We start from the raw sequence: 18,341 nt of genomic DNA, 5'->3' as shown, positions 1-18,341 counted from the left end.
CGGTAATCGTGGCTGTAGGTATCGTCCGTAGTGCTGCATTAGCATCATCTAGCAGACCTTCTGAGGGTACTTCACGCAATCTTGGTAACCAGCTACGGGGGGTCCAGGTTCCAAGCTTGGCCATGATCCTATCTTTCAGGTCAGTTCTTCTCACACTCAACGATCCGGAACTGACCTAAAAGATATATATATATATATATATATATATATATATATATATATATATATATATATATATATATATAGGGACGAAAACAGGGCGTTGTTGGAATGCTACTACGCAAGTAACCCCGGCGGAAGGGGCTACATGAACACCAAGGGCTCAGAGAAGAGCTCGAGAGGATGTGGAGGGTGAAGGTAACGGTGGTCCCCGTGGTAATCGGAGCACTAGGTGCGGTGACTCCCAAGCTAGGCGAGTGGCTCCAGCAGATCCCGGGAACAACATCGGAAATCTCTGTCCAGAAGAGCGCAGTCCTGGGAACAGCTAAGATACTGCGCAGGACCCTCAAGCTCCCAGGCCTCTGGTAGAGGACCCGAGCTTGAAGGATAAACCGCCCGCAGGGGCGTGCTGGGTGTTTTTATATATATATATACTGTATCTTTTTTTTGTTTTTTTTGGGGGGGGGGGGTTGTTTTTTTCTACACGTCTGATGCTTTATGAACTGGTGCCATTTGTTTCAGAGGAATGCCATCCTGAGCTCCCATTCACTCCCTATTTAATTTCTTCAGTCAGTTTGGAGAGAAAGAAAAATAACTGTTTTTAACTCTATTGACCTCAACTTAGGATCTACAAACACAAAAACCCACAGGTATGTAGAGCAACTCGTTGGAATGCTCAGTTTTTCAAGCACATCAATATCGCTTTCCGTTCCCATTTTATATGCCATTTTGTGATTGGAGCGCAAAGTGCTTCTCTTACAGGTTTGACAGAGAAAAAAATGGGCTTTTTTTGCATGTCACGCCTTTCTATTTCATTATCATTTGTGAACTGGTTGTCTGTGTTTCACCTTAGTGCGATCCCTGCCCTCTGGTTCACAATTACCACTGGCTTATGGCCAGTGGTAATTGTGAACAAGCAGTATGGCTTCTGTGGCCATACTGCTTGCTGATGTCAAATCCGTGCTGCACCAGGAAATGCACTGACTGGTGCTCTATGATGTACTCCTCTGAACACAGAATGGTGAGGTTATACACCTGGACTAGGTACGAGTCTGCAGGCTGGGGGAAGAGAATGAGGATGCGTTTGATCACCTGTTACATTTGTGAAGTCTGCAGTGGCAGTTTCTGTAATGTAATACACAAAGATCTAATAGCGTTATTTAACTCTGTGTATCAACAGTCTAACTGGCACTGCTGTACCAGCATGTTACACTTATGAGTACTGTGTAATAACTGGTTTAATGTGCAGTACGTGACAACATTTAAGCTACTCTAAGTATCATTTTTGCACATTTTGATCCAGTTTCTTGTAGCATCCGATTCCCAACAAGAGGATGGAGCGGGACCGGGTTGCATGATATATAGCTTTGTATCTGTCCTCAGTGGATCTGAAATATTACAAGAGTCAGAGAAAACGACAAGCATCTATTTCCCAAGGCTTCTTGCACAACCTACTAATACACTACTTCAGCTCACAAAGACTTTTACTTACTCAGCCAGCAAAGACTTCCTGTTCCCAAATTTTCTGCAAACCTCCACATTACAAACTGTGCATCTAAAGTGATGAGAAACAGTAACAGTGACGATAAAAGTGATTTGATTTTATTTGAAACCTCGTAGAAACCAAATTATTTCAACATGAAGAACTTGTACTTACCATGTTCAGTGCAACAAAGGATGCCGTTTTAATAGCCACGACCACAGCAGGCCAAAGCTCTTTAACATTTTCATTCTGGACATCAGTGACAGGAACTACCAGTGAAAATGCCATGCTTGTCTCAAACTGCAAAGTTGCTGACAACTACTTGAAACATGAGCTACTTTAGCTCAGGAAGAGTTTTAATTAACACTATTAATTATAACTTTGCACCAGAGCCAACTTTGGCTTTAGTTGGTGTTTTGTTTGGAACAACTTCATTTTGTCCTTTCATTTTCATCAAATATGTAGCAGGTTGAAAAGCTACGTGTTTATTTTTGTAAGAAAACCAATTACCCCCTTATTTTTTGTTTATTATTGTGACTTATTTTGACATTGTTATGTGTTGCCAGACCATGGTTATATTTCATTATGCCAGTAGATGGTGCTCTTGCACTGCTGTGGAACTATCAGAGAGACTCTAGCTATAGGCTCTGCGCATGCGCAACTCAGAAATAAATGAGCTCCGGCCTGAGCAAGACGCTAACTTCGGTGTCCTCTCTATTAATCCACAGGTACTGACAAACAAACTTTTATGTTACCAAACTGGTTCTAAATGTCATGCAAGTTGAGTAACAACTGTTCGGCTATATTTTGAGATGATAGTGATGATGTTGTTTTGTGGTATTTTGTTGTAATGAGTATTAGTGTATCATCGGCATAATGCTACGTAGCACTATAAGTATATGCTATGACAGTGGCAACCTGTGACTTCCGAAAATGTGTTGTATTGTTTGTTTTAGTGTTAGCCAAGCAGTACTGAGTACATGTATTAAGGGCAAAGCTTTTTATTGGTGAAACAATGTTTGCAGTCGTCTGCCGCCATGTTGTGTTGCGTTCAGGGGACGCCATGTTCAAAAGTAATAGCGTATATGGCGCGAATGTGGGGAAAGGTTGTGTGAATGTGAGATGGGTTATTTTGGTATGTTGTTATGCTTTAGCCGCGAGTGTTTTGTTTAAGTTGTGAGTATGTAAAGTCATTTTGAATTAGTTTGTATTTATTTTGCTTTTGAGAGAATGCTTTTTGTAACTTTATTTATGTTTATGAACTCTGTTATTTTATGGGAAGAATGTATGGTCTAGTGTGATTTGTATTTTGTATATGTAGAAATAAATGAGCTCCGGCCTGAGCAAGACGCTAACTTCGGTGTCCTCTCTGTTAATCCACAGTTTGCTCATATTTAGCTACGCAGTGCTCCCTAGCCTGTGTGCCGCTTGCTGCCGGTCCAGATTCCCCTAGGTCTGGTGCCGGTAACAAATACTTAAGCCCAAGTTTATATCTCATCATTTTTAAAGGCATTTCAAATATTTCCATTAATGACAGATCTTATGCTGGCTCTATATATCATCAACATTCTGATACTGCCAGGTATCTAAACACAAACACTTATTCCAAAAGCTTTCTGAATTTGAGAGAAAATAGACAGAAAGTTTCTTCCTCGTTTCTAAATGGCCCCATCATCTCCAAACAGAGTAACATCAAAACTCTTTTCCCACCCTACTAACCATGCCATGCACACGAATGTTGAACAAAGCAGGACTAATACTACTTCCTTGGGGAATAACATTTTGAATCTCCAGCTACTCAGAAGAAATTATTGATCCAATTAATGGTAAATGGCCTGTATTTGTATAGCGCTTTACTTAGTCCCTAAGGACTCCAAAGCGCGTTCAGTCATCCACCCATTCACACACACATTCACACACTGGTGATAGCAAGCTACTTTGTAGCCACAGCCGCCCTTGGGCGCACTGACAGAGACAAGGCTGCCGGACACTAGTGCCACTGGGACTTCTGACCACCACCAGTAGGCAACGGGTGAAGTGTCTTGCCCAAGGACACAAGGACTGAGACTTTTTTGAATGGACCAAATCTGCCATTTAAAAGAGAAGAAGATGACATGGGAAAAAGCAGAAGCTTCAGCTAAGTCAGCGGTAGCCTCCAAGAGCTCCGCAGCCACTGACCACGAAGCTAAAGCTAAACTATCTGGTTTGGAAAAAGGCATGTCTGCTTTCAACAAAGAAAATACGGAGCTGCAGGAGAGAATGTTGGAACTAGCCCTTGTGATGTCCTCCCGATTTGCATACAATGCAGTTCATCAGGGGTCAAAAATGTCCCCACTTCATTTGACTGTTTTTTAAAGTATAAAGTATAAATTGTCAATCAATTCAGTGTTACACCTTAGTTTTACTTAAGACCAACACATTAACACAAAATTTACTCAACATTTTACATTTTAGGGCCACCAGACCTTGTTTACAAAAAATAAACCCTGTTTTTTTAGCGAAAACAAATTGAGAAAATTAAATATTTAATTATTTAGATAATTTTGACTATCTGAATAACTAGAGAGTGCTGTATGTTGAACTTTAGTGAGAATTATTATTTTTTTTGAACCATTTAAATTTTTTAAATGGCAGCACATAATCACACTTGTGGTCCTCAGGGGTCAAAAATGACCCCACTTCATTTGACTGTTTTTTTAAAGTAAAAAGTATAAATTGTCAATCAATTCAGTGTTACACCTTAGTTTTACTTAAGACCAACACATTAACACATAATTTACCCAACATTTTACATTTAAGGGCCACCAGACCTTGTTTACAAAAAATACACCCTGTTTTTTAGCGAAAATAAAACAAGAAAATTAAATATTTAATTAAATTAAATATTTAAAAAAAATTCTCACTAAAGTTCAACATACAGAGTGCTGTATGTTGAACTTTAGTGAGAATTCTTTTTTTGAACCATTTATAAATTTTAAATGGCAGCACATAATCACACCTGTGGTCCTCAGGGCTCAAAAATGACCCCGTTTGCTTTCACTGTTTATAAAGCAACAAGTATAAAATATCATCCATCTCTGTGTTTCAAGGTTTTATTCAACTTTATTCCAACTCATTGCCTGACAGTTTTCTATATTTTGGCATGGTAGGAACAGCAGGGCATGAGTCTGAGTGAAGGCAAACTTTCATGAGGACAAAGGCGTGTCCATATTTGACCCAAGTGCAGGAGGAAGCTCAGGTTTATTCCTTTGCACTGGTCCCATCATGGACAGCTTTCTTTCTGCAGTTGCAGGCCAAGAGGCATATACAGTAAACAAGCTGTTACAGGTGATTGTTTTCTTTTGGAAACCTGCAATGTTAGGGACAACTCACGTTTCCTGACTGCAGGACAGACGGTTTGCCATCGCACACTAGCATGTTCCATGTACAGCTGGACCTGCATCACATGCTGCCCATGTTTTTGTCTCAAAGTTCCCTGGTTTACTTGGATGTTCTGTTGGAGGGGACAGAGTCCTTTGAAGGGGACTTGGTGCTCATACAGTCACATCAATACCAGGATCTTACATCACAGCAGGAGAAACACCCACTTGTGTTTCAAGTCAAGTCAACACCAACACACACCATACACCTCAAATGGGAGCACGTTTGTGTCATGAACGATGATCATCTATTGTGTCTTTATCAAGAAATTATGTCCTTTTTGTGCTTCTATCATTAATCTTGTGTCACCTTTAAAACTTCTCTACCAGACTCAGGATGTCATAAACTGGCCGTAGCGACTCTACTGGATGCACGGCAGTAAGAATCAACACACCCACATATGCCTACAGCTAGAGCTGGGCGATATAACGATAACGATATGTATCGCGATATAACTTTTACTCGATAGAGAAATTAAACTATCGCGATAGACCTCGCCGCTCTTGTCCTCTTAAAAAAAAAAAAAGAAAAAAAAAAAAAAGTCAGCCAATCCAAATTAAGTAGCGCAGAGCCGAACCAATCACAGCCGCAGCGTCACGTCACGTGACTTGTTACGTACAGCACAAGTGCCAAGGCGCACGTGCGTATTTGTTTGCGAAGCAGCTAGCAGCTAACCGCCGTGTCGACTGGGTGATGGAGAAAACGAGTGCACCAAGTAGAGAAAAATCAACCGAGAGAACGGAAGAGAACACAGATGACGGCTCGAATGCCGAAGAGATTGTCGAAAGGAAGGGCCGGAAAAGTTCCGTAGTGTGGAGATATTTCGGCTATTTGAAGTCTGACAAAAAACAGAGTAGCACGCACTGTAAGTTGTGCCGACAGCATGTTCCCACCAAGACTGGAAATACAACTAACCTGTTTCATCACCTGAAGCAGTGCCACCCACAAGAGCACGCTCAATCTCTGACTGAAAGTGCTAATTTGTCATCAAAAACAACCGGGGGAATCCCTGCGAAGCAGCAACAGTCAATTGAGTCGGCTTTCTCCAGCGTCTTACCATATGACAAAAAAGCTAAGAGACATAGCGACATAACGAATGCCATAGCCTACTGTCTTGCTAAAGACATGCTACCAATAAACACGGTCGAAAATGAAGGATTCAAGCAGCTAATTAAGGTACTGGATCCTCGTTACCAACTCCCTGGACGTAAACATTTCTCTCAGATAGCGCTTCCAACGCTATATAGAGAGTGCCGTGAGGCTGTTGAGAAGGAGCTACAAACTGTATCGTTCTTCGCTACTACATCCGACATGTGGTCAAGTCGCACGTCAGAACCTTACCTTAGCCTTACTGCCCACTATATCGACCAAGACTGGAATCTGAAAAGCAAATGTCTTCAAGCTGCCTACCTTCCCGACGACCACACGGGTGAAGTAATTGCATTAGGACTGTCAGAAGCGCTTGCATCCTGGGGACTGAGTGAAGACAAACAAGTCTGCATCACAACCGATAGTGGGACAAATATAGTGAAGGCCACATCCCTGAATAACTGGACCCGGCTGCAGTGCTTCAGACATCAACTTCACTCAGCTATCGGTAAGTTGGGAAGCAGAATAAAATTAAAAATGCCTCTTTTAATTGTGTTTTTGAGCCCATGTAAACATATTAAAAGCTAGAGATCTAAATCACTTCAATGGTTATTGTTAAAAAATAAACATCAGAAAGAATATTCTTCATGTCAGCCTATTTATTTGAGGTAATAGTTGCTGTTGGCATGCATAATAGGCAAATATTCAGTCACTCTTCAGTGTAAATCAAGTTGACAAAATGTGCCAAATAAAATTTAGAATTTTGGGGTTCTATCAGGATCCCAATTGGCTAATACAGAACCTCAGCTCTTTTTCCTATAAAGAACATTAAATTATGATTCCACCAAATGGGGCAATTCAAGACAAAAAGAACAAGTGATGAAAACGTCAAACAATGATGTTGATAACACCAGCCTCTGTCACCTTTTTAAATATAAGAAAAAAAAATTTGGTCAGTCTGTCAGCAAAATTTAAAAAAGTAAAAGTACAATCATAGCAAGTAAATGTGTTTTCAGGGCAGTGAAATTTATTTGTGACTGGAAAAAAAAAATCAAAAATCTTAAATTAAATTCTGAGGTTAATATGTGCTATTATTTACCTTTTTATCCACAGAAAAAGCCGGCAAAGACAAGAGGATGGAGCGAGCTGTGGCCGTGTGTAAGAGAGTGGTGGCCACCTTCAGTTTCTCTTGGAAGAAGAAAAGGGAATTGGCTGCTGCTCAGGAGGAGCTTCACCTACCCCAGCACAAGTTAGTGACAGAGTCGCCCACCAGGTGGGGCTCACGCCAAAAAATGGTTGGGAGGGTTCTGGAGCAACATAAAGCTATCTCTCAGGTCCTCAGTGCAGATAAGAAGACCAGGCACTTGGTTCCTTCCTGGCAAGATCTAGATGTTCTGGAGTCTGTGCATGTGGCCCTGAACCCACTACTGGAATTCACAGATTCACTTTCTGGAGAGTGTTACGTGAGTGTGTCCTACCTCAAGCCGATGCTTCACCTTTTCAGAACACAGATTCTGAAACCATCTGAGGATGAAACACAACTTACAAAAGACCTTAAGATGACAGTCATGACATACCTTGATGAAAAGTACAATGACCAGATTACAAATGAACTGCTTGATGTTGCAACCCTGCTAGATCCGCGCTTCAAAGTACAATACATTAATGCAGAACACGTTGATGCCATCAAAATGAGAGCAGTGTATGAGATGTTGGGGCAAATTGAGCACCCATCCACTTCAGCTGGAACGGAGGAAACAGAAGATGGTGGAGCTGCTGCAGTACTACCAACCCAGAAGAAACAGAGAAAGTCACTGGGCAGTTTCTTTAAGAAATCCCACCCCACCAGCACAGGGCTCACTGAGAAAGAGACAGTTGAAAAGGAGCTTGAAAAGTACTTGCTGGCACCTGATGCAGACAGTGAAATGGACCCACTTGAGTGGTGGAAAATCAACGACAGAAGCTTCCCAAGAGTTAGCTGCCTGGCAAAGCGCTACCTGTGCATCCCCGCAACCAGCAGCCCCTCTGAGAGGGTATTTAGTACAGGGGGTAATATTGTGACTTGCCACAGGGCCGCTTTAAAGCCTGAAGCAGTGGATAGACTTGTCTTCCTGTCCCACAACCTGTAGGCTTTTTTCAGACTAAAGTTTATATATATATATGTGTGTGTGTGTGTGTGTGTGTGTGTGTGTGTGTGTGTGTGTGTGTGTGTGTGTTGCACCTTGGATGTGTACCTAGGATTTAAAGAATGTTCTGTTAGCATCTTTATTTTAAAACTGTTGGAAAAGCTCAGCTATACAACAAGGAGAGTGAGAATTTCCTTTTAGTTCTCAGTTCATTTGATATTGACAAAAGTTAGTCAATTTTGTCTGTTCTTCTGTAAAAAAAACTAAGATTTATTTTTAGAATTAATATTTTGTTTCTAAGTGGAAGTGACAATTTAGTAGTCTGTTTTGTTTGTTCTATTTTCAAACTTAAACGCTTTAGTGGCTGCTTTTTGTTTAGTTTGCAATATTTGCCTTTATTTATTTGAAACTGAAGTCTCATTTTCCTTAAGTACATCTGCCCTGTTTAACTTATTATGGGAAATAAATATTTAAATCAAAACAAGCGGCTGATTATTTCACATTTTACTTGTGAGCAACGGCACATTTAAATCTTACAAATTTAGTTATTTGGCTTATATCGTGATAGATATCGTTATCGCCTGAAATGAAAAAAACATATCGTGATATGGAAAAATCTCATATCGCCCAGCTCTACCTACAGCTGCATTCGGTCCATTTTTCTTCCTCTCTCGTTGTCCCTCCTTGTTCGTCATCGAGTTGGCTGTAGAGCAGGTCATCTGCTAATTGGATGGTTGTTGGTTCAATCTCTGTGTGCTCTAGTCTGGAGTTCTTACCAAGGTGTCATTGGGCAAGTTACTGAACCCCAACTTGGTCTCTGATGCATCCATTGGCACGTGAACGTTAAAAAGCAGAATACAAGCAGAATACACTGTGTATAATGCTTTCAGTACTCGAGTAGAAAAGCCACTGAAGGAGTATGGGACCTGGCACATGTGCTTGGACTGTGGTAGATCATCTTTCTCTGAGGCACATGAGAGAGTCATGCATTGTCTGTCACTGGGAAGGTTAGAAGACCAGATCAGTGTTTCCTCACGTTACTGCAAATATTCCTCTGTCTCAGCTGATTCCTCTTTCCTGCTTGATTCTTTGTCTTCATCATAATTGAAATGGATGATGTGTAGTCCTCTGACACATCTTCTATTTCAGTTTCACATTCTGAAAATTCAAGAAACTTCAAGAAGCCCAGTCACTTTCTCTCCAAGCTCCTCAGACTACCATGTCCTAGATGCCTGAGAACCTACTTGAACATAGTTCAGATTCTTCATCACTTTCCTTCACTTCATAGCCTTCTTCCACTTCTGCAGGTGGCTGATGTGCTTTTTCAGAGAAAGGGTAGCATGTGTTCTAAATATTGACAATATTTTCTATATCTTCTAACCCTGGATCTTCCTGAACATTGATTCTCCCTCCTCATTATACTAGAGGACAATATGTGCTTTGTCCTACTGGTCATTGCTTTGCACAACATGGTAAAAAAAAGTATGCTCATCAAAGTATGCAAATCTCCAGTGCAATGGAGGCTTTTGAGCATACTTTCTGTGTATGTATTATTGTAGAGTCTACCTTACAATACGAAACACTTTGATGCGACTGTTGTTGTGATTTGGTGCTGTATAAATAAAATTTCATTGAATATAGAGCACCTGCCTCCTCATTGTGCTGCCTGTTGTGGTTGTTATGACCAGTGCTTGACCCCACACATCAGTGATCCAAGATCAAAGATGTTTGAAAGCAGTATGGTGTGAAAATACGGCTCTTTGCAACACTTTGTATTTTGGGGTCATTTTTGTCCTACAAGGACCACCAATGTTATAAAATTCAATAAAAACCACATAAATAAATCAAATTACTTAAAACTTATTCCAATCATTCATAGTATAGTAATGAATAACTTCTGTTATTTTCAGACCATTTGATGAATAAAAAACACATTTTTGATAGCAAAAGATTTCTTTAGAGGACAAAAATGACCCGTGGACATCACAAGGGCTAGAACAATACATGCGTCGCTGGAACTTGAAAATTCAACACTGAAAAGAAAAAAACGACGAAGAAGCAAAGAAGTTATCGACATCTTAGCTAAGATCGTGCCACATTGGGCTTCTTCACTTCTTCACTCGGCAACGCTGTGGACACCCACCATCGCCTTGTGAAAAAAGAAGCGGGCAATCCTCAACAAATAATAGTTCAGTTCACCACTACAGAGACACTTTCTGGAAATCTGACCAAGAATTCCTGGAGGAGGAGGCATCTAGCTCCTTGCACACCCAGGAAGATTTCTCCAAACTAGACTGGGAGGAAAGAGCTGCATTTTGGCCCAAAATGGAGCAAGCCAGAGCTGAAGGGAAGAACGTCTACTACCGAGGGCACGCCGGTTACATCAGCGGAGTTCGGGTATTCCCTGGGTGACTGTCCAGCTATTCACACATTACTCTATGAGTACAATGTGTTTTGCTAACAATACTAAATAAGTTACTTTCTTCAACCAAACTTTAAGAATGCCAAAAGTTTTAAAAAGGCAGGCTCAATACTTACTGTTTATATTACCTATTTGGTACTTTACTATAATAATTTTTATTAGAGGTCATTTGCACTTTGTGAATTCAATTTTAAGGGATTCAGTGTTCCCAGTTTTATAGAGTACTACTATTTATATTTGTCACAGTACTAACAAATCAGCTGGTGTAGCCTTACTATTTAAAAACGTTCATAATAAAATTGATACTCATAGGAAAGGCAATCTGGACATTGGCTAATTTTTGTACTCAAAGTGGATAATAGCTTTCTGATTTTATGTAATGCTTATGGTTACAACAATGTTGCTCAGAACAAACTTTTATTAACTGAAATAGCCAATCACCTAAAAGAACTATCTCACAAATACTCCACAAACAATCTTATATTAGGAGGAGATTTCAATATGGTTTATGACAAATGGCTTGATAGATCACACTCTAAATTCCAATCCCATCATATAAGTTCATTTTTACACAACTTCTGTTTAGAGTTAAGCCTAATAGATCCTTGGAGATTAGCTAACCCACTTGTTCAGTCCTTTTCATGGTTCAAGCCTAATGGCTCGGCTAAATCTCGTATCTGATTTCTGAATAATGCAGAATAATGTAGATGTGGGTGTCTCAGCTGTGTCTTTTTACATTTTGTGTGGTTTGAATAAATAAAAGAATAGTTATATAATAAACATATATAAATAAAAATAAATTTTTTACATCAGTAGTTCATTTTGTGCATAATTTTCTATTGTTGTTGATAATAAATTAATTAAAGCAATAAAACAACCTGAAGAGCCACTTGGGAGCTGAAAGAGCCGGCTCTTTTTAGTGAGTCGAGCCGAAAGAACCGGTTCTCTAAAAAGAGCCAGAATTTTGGTACCTGGTCAAACGAACAGTTATTTTTATAACTTCTGTTCCCTGAAGGAGAGGAATGAGGTACAACACATGACCTCTGGTGCCGTATGCCAGTGAGATAGCTTCCATAATCGAGTGGGACAGCCTCTGTTTAGACAGAGCTCTACCTCTATTTGGATTAGTGAAGCAGACAAACAGATGGTCCCATAAATACACACTCTGAGTGCACTCAATGTAGGTGCGTAGTACACGCACTGGACAAAGAGAATGCATCCTCCTCTGCTCCTCAGATGCAAAAGGAGGGGAGCAAAAGCTCAGCAAGTCAAACTCCATTGAGCTATAAGATGCAGGCATGAAAATAGGCAGCATTTGGACGCAATACGACCTTGTGGCCATGATGAGAGAACTGCGTGCAGGAGGGATGCACAGACAGCACATGAAGGTCACCCACTCACTTTGCCGAAGCCAAAGCAAGATGTAATGCAGTCTTATATGAAATAAATTTCATATCCACAGACTCAGTGGGTTCAAACGGGTGGCTACAAAGGGCCTCCAGCACCAAAGACAAGCACCAAGCAGGGACAATCGACTTAAGCACGGGTCTCTGCCGGCGAACACCTTTCAGAAAACGTATGGCAAGGGGATGTGCACCTGGTGTCACCCCGTCAAAGCCAATATGACAAGCAGATCTAGCTGCTAAAGAAACCTTAATTGTCGAAAATGAAAGGCCCTTATCCAGCAGCTCCTGCAGGAATGTCAAAACATCCACAATAGAGCACTGAAATGGGAGAGTGTGGTAGTCCTGGCACCATTGCTCGAAGGCTCGCCAGTTGCAAGCGTACAAGCCTCTAGTAGATGAGGCCCTAGTGCTCTGAATTGTCGCTATCACACTAGGTGGCAAACCTGTAGCAATCAAGTTTAACCTCTCAGCAGGTAAGCATGAAGGCGCCACAGATCTGGGTGCGGATGAACCACTTCTCCTCCTGCCTGAGAGAGGAGAGGAAGCTGCCAAGGACTGGCTGCTAGCAGGCTGATTATCTCGGCATACCACAATCTTGTGGGCCACCAAGGGGCCACTAGAATCAGAGAGAGAGACTGCCGACGCACTCTCTCTAGAACTGGAGATATGCATCGTGGTCGATTATGGAGAAGAACAGGGGGCAGTGAGTATTTACCCTGGAAGCTTACCCTGATTACCCTGAAAATCTGAGCCACTATTAAAGGGTGTAACCTCCATTCTCTCACCAGAGGACCCCCCCAGGAAAGAAGGTCCAGCCCCAGGTTCAGGTGGCCCTGGACATGGTTGGCTCATAGAGACAGAAAAAGAACACTGCACCATAACAGCAGAGAGCGAGACAGCTTCAACAGAGGAAGAGAGCGTGTTCCTCCCTGCCTGTTTATCTAAGACACCACTGTTGAATTGTCCGTCCTGACTAAGACATGCTAGCCCTCCAGGACTGGGTGGAAATGTTTTAGAGCTAAGAACACTGCTAACAGCTCTAAGTGGTTGATGTGCAGCTCGTGCTGGGCTGTGGACCAGATCCCTCTCACTGATGCACAGCGCTCCCCACCTTCTTAGGGAAGCATCTGTGGACACCACCTTAGGAAAAAACGCCCTCCAAATCCGAGAGCCCTGATGCAGCAGCCTCCCTCCAAGGCTAGCACGCAAGACGCGGTTACCCTCAGCCTCCTCTGGAGGTGACGCGATGCACACAGATGGTGAGAGAGAGTCCAGCGTTGAAACGGTCTCATTTTTAACAGTCCAAGTGGCAATACGACTGTCATAGATGCAATCATGCCCAACAACCATAATATCGTCTGGAAACGTAGTCTGCATCCCAGCTGAAACTGAGCGAGGTAGTGATGAAATGCGGCCACTCTGTGCTCCGACAAATATGCGCGGCTGGAAAGCGAGCATATTTCCAAAGCGAGGAAAGAAATCTGCCGACTCGGGATTAGCGAGCTCTTTCGAAAGTTCACAGAGAACCCCAGTGTCTGAATGTGTGACAGAACCAGTGACAGCTGTGTCTCTGCCTGCTCTCTGGAGCAAGCTATGAGAGCCCAGTCGTCTAGGTGGGCTAAGATGCGGATGCGTCTCTCTCTGAGGGGCGCTAGCGCTGCTTCGGCACATTTCGCAAAGATGCGAGGAGCGAGCGATAACCCAAACGGCAGCAACCGGTATTTGTAGGCTACGCCCTCGAATGCAAACCTCAGAAACTGCCTGTGTTTCAGGTTGTTGCAAACCAATCTCCCGGGCCAACTGCATTCAAGAGCTGTCGAGGGTTAGCATCTTGAACTTGTACGTTCTTAGATACGTGTTCAAGACTCGCAGGTCTAGGATAGGACGAAGCCCTCCCCCTTTTTTCGGAACAACAAAATAACGGTTGTACCAACCTTTGTCTGAATCCGAAGCAGGGACCACTCCACTATTGCTCTTTTCTGCAATAGCGCCTTTATTTCCTCTCTGATTATCATGGCTGCCTCGGGGCCGACAGTCGTGTTTACGACTCTCTGGAAACGAGGTGGCTTGACCCGGAACTGCAACCGGTAACTTATGGCAATGGTTCGCAACAGAGGGGTAAAAGCAGTGTCTCCCTGCCGCTGGACCCCTTCTCCACTCGAAACCACAGCTAGGAGGGCTGAGGTCCAACTTTCAACACATTTCTCTTCTGGGACACCTACTGTACCTCTGTACCAAGTTTCATCCAGATCTACTGTAATATTACTCAGAAATTACAAGAAACTTGTATTCAATTCAATACAGTCAATACAATTATGTCAATTTCAAAAATTCATTAAAAATCGTCCTTAGTAGTTGAGGTCCAAATTTCAACACATCCCTCCTCTGGGACAGCTACTGTACCTGTGTGCCAGGTTTCATCCAGATTTACTGTAAAATTCCTCAAAGATTAAAGGTCATTGGTATTCAATGCAATACAGCCAATACAATTATGTCAATTTCCAAAATGCATTAAAAATCTTCCTTAATAGTTGAGGTCCAACTTTCAAGACATTCTTCCTCTGGGAAACCTGCTGTACCTGTGGGCCAGGTTTCAGCCAGATTTACTGTAATATTCTTCAGAAATTCAAGGAAACTTGTGTTCAGTTCAATACAGCCAATACAATAGAATTATGTCTATTTAAAAAAATCATTAAAAATCGTCCTGAATAGTTGAGGTTCAACTTTCAACACATTCCTCCTCTGGGACACCTACTGTACCTGTGGGCCAGGTTTCATCTCAATCCGCTGCATCAATAATTGTTTAATATTGATGGATCAAAAGTGCTGCGGAGAGATTCATGACAGGGACTATAAAGAGACAGCATATTTGCTTGTCTTCACTGACTCGCTTTGAAATCCAGATTTTAATTTTGGAATATTAGGTGTACTTGTGGTTCCTATAGAATTTTAAGGTTCAACGGGAATCAGAGTCTTCATCTCTCAGGCCTCTCTTCTGTGGATGCAGCTCACATCATTCTGTACAATACGATAATTTTTAATTCTACAACTGTTTATAACCTGCATAGTTCACATTTCTGTATAGCTGTATATCTCATATTTCTGTATAGTTTTTCATATTTATATCCTTTTCATCACCTGTACATAGCTTTTACTCACTACAGCCTGTACATACTTATAATTATAGCATATTCATAACATACTTCATACCGTGTACATTGTAACATACCATAATAGACCAATTTCTGTAATATACTTACATACCTATATTATTGCTAATATATATTGTAATATATCTATATCATGGCTAAAGCACTTCTTGATGGATGCAAACTGCATTTCGTTGCCTTGTACCTGTGACATGTGCAAATGACAATAAAGTTGAATTCTATTCTATATTAATTCAGAAGACAAACACCCGTCTCTGCTTTTGAGATTAGCATTAAAACCCTCAGTTTTGACTAATAATACAGTTATAGTGGATCAGGTGACCCTGAATCTTCCCTTATTTGTGCTGCAATAAGCCTAGGCTCTTGCAGGCTTCCCATCATGTATGAATTTTTTCCTTCTTTGCTCGTTCTGTGTTTATACACCTCTCTGCATTTAATCATTTGTTAGTATGTATCTCTTGCACAGTGTATATGTTGTCCTGTCTCCTTTTCATCAACCTCAGCCAGTCACAGTAGATGGCTGTCTCTCCTTGAGCCTTTTTCTGCCAGATGTTTCTACCTCTTCAAATTGAGTTTTTCCTTCCCACTCACACTAAATTTTAGCTCATATGGGGTACTTAAATTGTTGGGGTTTCCTTTGTATTATTGTTGTGTTTTTACCCAGCAACATAAAGTGTCTTTAGGTGACTGTTGTTGCGATTTGGTGCTGTATGAATAGAATAGAATCGAATAGAATAATGTACTTCAGACCGGGAGATTGGCAAAATGAATAAATAGGATGACGATTAGGGGAATTGGAGACAGCTGTGTAACACAGCAGGGATACATTGGGAATAAGAAGACAGTGGAAGTAAGACTCAACACAAGAAAGAGACAAGAGGCAACCAAACTAAAACACAGACTAAGACACACGAGCTTGACACAGACAAAACCATAAACAGACATGAAGACAAGACTGGCTTTAACACTAGAGTGTTTTCACAAGTGTTCCATCCACTTGTGGAACGCCGAAGAAGAACTACACTTAAAAGCAATATGGAACTGAAAACAAAAGAATACATAATGTAAACATATCATCAAATAATCCAGGACTCACAAACAATGATATGATGAACAGAACTATAAAGAACAAAACTGAGAAATGCTTGGTAAACTGACCAAGAACTATGTCATCATGTCATTTTTTAATATCATAGTTAATGTGTCCTGATTTGTAGATAGTGCCATTTTACAAATACCAGGAAATCCAACTGTGTGCCAAGCCGGAGTTGTTTGCCTACACACCCACTGACTATAAAAAGGGTCCAGGACTCTTCAAGCTGGGATACAGGCATCAAAGAAAAAGGTTTAAACAGATAGAAAGTCATCAAAAAGGCATTGCCTGTTGTTGCTGCTGCTGTCAGACTTTTTAATTCATCCACTTGTGTTAGACACATATTGAACAGGAATAAACATGACTCACTGCACTCTCTCACTTTGTATGCCACAATGTTTGCTTAGACACCTGTATGCTTATATTGTTTATTATATCCCAGAAACATTAATGTTAAAACTTGTGTTCCTATGTCTATATATAAGTTTATTTTCATATCTCTATATTAATCTATTTATAGCTCCATTCCCTCACTTCATTGTATACAATTGCTTTGTTCCTGCATGAGTGCTATTTAAAGTGGTTTCACACACAGTGCCTCCAGATGAATACAGAGTACTTTTGGACAGCAGAGGCTGGAGAATGGTATTGCTCTCTGTGTGAAAAATAACTACTTATTTGAAATGAAGATGAATGTATGTTGTCAAGGCAAAAAAAATTTTTTCTTTTAAACAGTACATTGCATAATGAGAGTTGGCAGTTCGTCTTGTAATTGGAAGGTTGCCGGTTTGAGCCCCGGCTCCCACAGTCTCTGTCGTTGTGTCCTTGGGCAAGACACTTCACCTACTGTCTACTGGTGTTGGCCTCAGGGGCCGATGGCGCGATATGGCAGCATTGCTTCTGTCAGTCTGCCCCGGGGCAGCTGTGGCTACAACTGTAGTTTGCCTCCACCCGTGTGTGAATGAATAGTGGAATTGTAAAGTGCTTTGAGGGTCTCAAAAAGCGCTATATAAATGGAATCCATTATTATTATTATTATAAGATTAGGGAAACCTGCAGTCAGCTGAGACTGAAGAAGTCACTTGGATGAGTGACGAAACTTTTCTCCCATTGAAAACGCTACGTCCAGATGAACAGAATCAACCTGGATGATTGAGCATGCATCAAGACATTCTCCGTGTTGTTTCTGAATTCTTTGTCTCCTTATGAATAATGTATATAATTTTGAATAATTTCATGTAAATTTAAGTCTTATTAATAGAAACTGAGGAAAGAATGTATGTCATGGTCCCTGTGCCCCGCTGGTCGATCCTCGTTTTGGGCAATATGTTTGTGGTTTGCTTGCTCTCTCTCACTCTCTCTCTCGCCGCAGCAACGCTCATTGCGGGCTCCCGCTGCTGGCCCACACACCTGCTCATCACCGCACCGGCCGCTGATCCCAGCTGATTACTGCACTACTTAGATGGCGAGTCTGCACTAGTCTTCGCTGGATCGTTGAGCTATCAACGTCAGTTAAACTTGTGTATCTGCCAACCTGTATCTTCAGAGCCTTTTGTAATTATCCCGCTAACCCAACATTTTGTGTTTAGATCGTTTTTTTGGAACCGGATTCTGAGAGGAGTGACTGAGGAGGAACTTTTGTACAGAAAGTGTGGAGCACCCTTCCCCCTAACCCTGTTTCCCACGGACCCTGGCGACCCGGACCCGTTTCCCCTGCACGTTGTATATAGCCACTTGGTGATTGTGTTCACTGTGAATAAACGCACTGTTCTTCGCTTAAAGGAATACCCTGGCCTACGCCTGAGTCTCTTTCGGAAACCTTATCAATGTAATTTGTTTTTACAGGTCTTGATACTTGGATATGGGGATTAATAGGTAGTTATTTATATATTTTCATTATGTTCTGTATTTCAAACTGTAAATTAAGCTTGTTTGGTTATATTTTTTTATTGCATTCTTGTAACATTTAATAC

The 18,341-nt window shown here is 41.3% G+C and overlaps 1 protein-coding gene and 1 long non-coding RNA gene across 2 annotated transcripts; both read left to right on the top strand.

Annotated features, from left to right (window-relative positions):
- The first annotated feature begins 356 nt into the window (after window positions 1-356).
- Window positions 357-18,126, top strand: LOC143420668 (uncharacterized). The gene is made up of 3 exons (XR_013100394.1): window positions 357-2,370; window positions 17,741-17,875; window positions 17,958-18,126. It is a non-coding gene; the product is annotated as an uncharacterized LOC143420668 (long non-coding RNA).
- On the top strand, window positions 5,231-9,117 carry LOC101472483 (E3 SUMO-protein ligase ZBED1-like). Its single transcript, XM_076888813.1, has 3 exons — window positions 5,231-6,659; window positions 7,265-8,184; window positions 9,040-9,117. Exons 1-3 carry the CDS (start codon window positions 5,756-5,758, stop codon window positions 9,115-9,117), a joined length of 1,902 nt encoding a protein of 633 aa, XP_076744928.1. The 5' UTR covers window positions 5,231-5,755.
- Window positions 18,127-18,341: the final 215 nt, after the last annotated feature.

This window comes from Maylandia zebra, linkage group LG10 (genome assembly GCF_041146795.1).
Source record: "Maylandia zebra isolate NMK-2024a linkage group LG10, Mzebra_GT3a, whole genome shotgun sequence".
NCBI classification, from domain to species: Eukaryota; Metazoa; Chordata; class Actinopteri; order Cichliformes; family Cichlidae; genus Maylandia; species Maylandia zebra.
The sequence above is the reverse complement of the archived record's forward strand: the minus strand, read 5'-3'. Positions and strand labels throughout refer to the sequence as shown.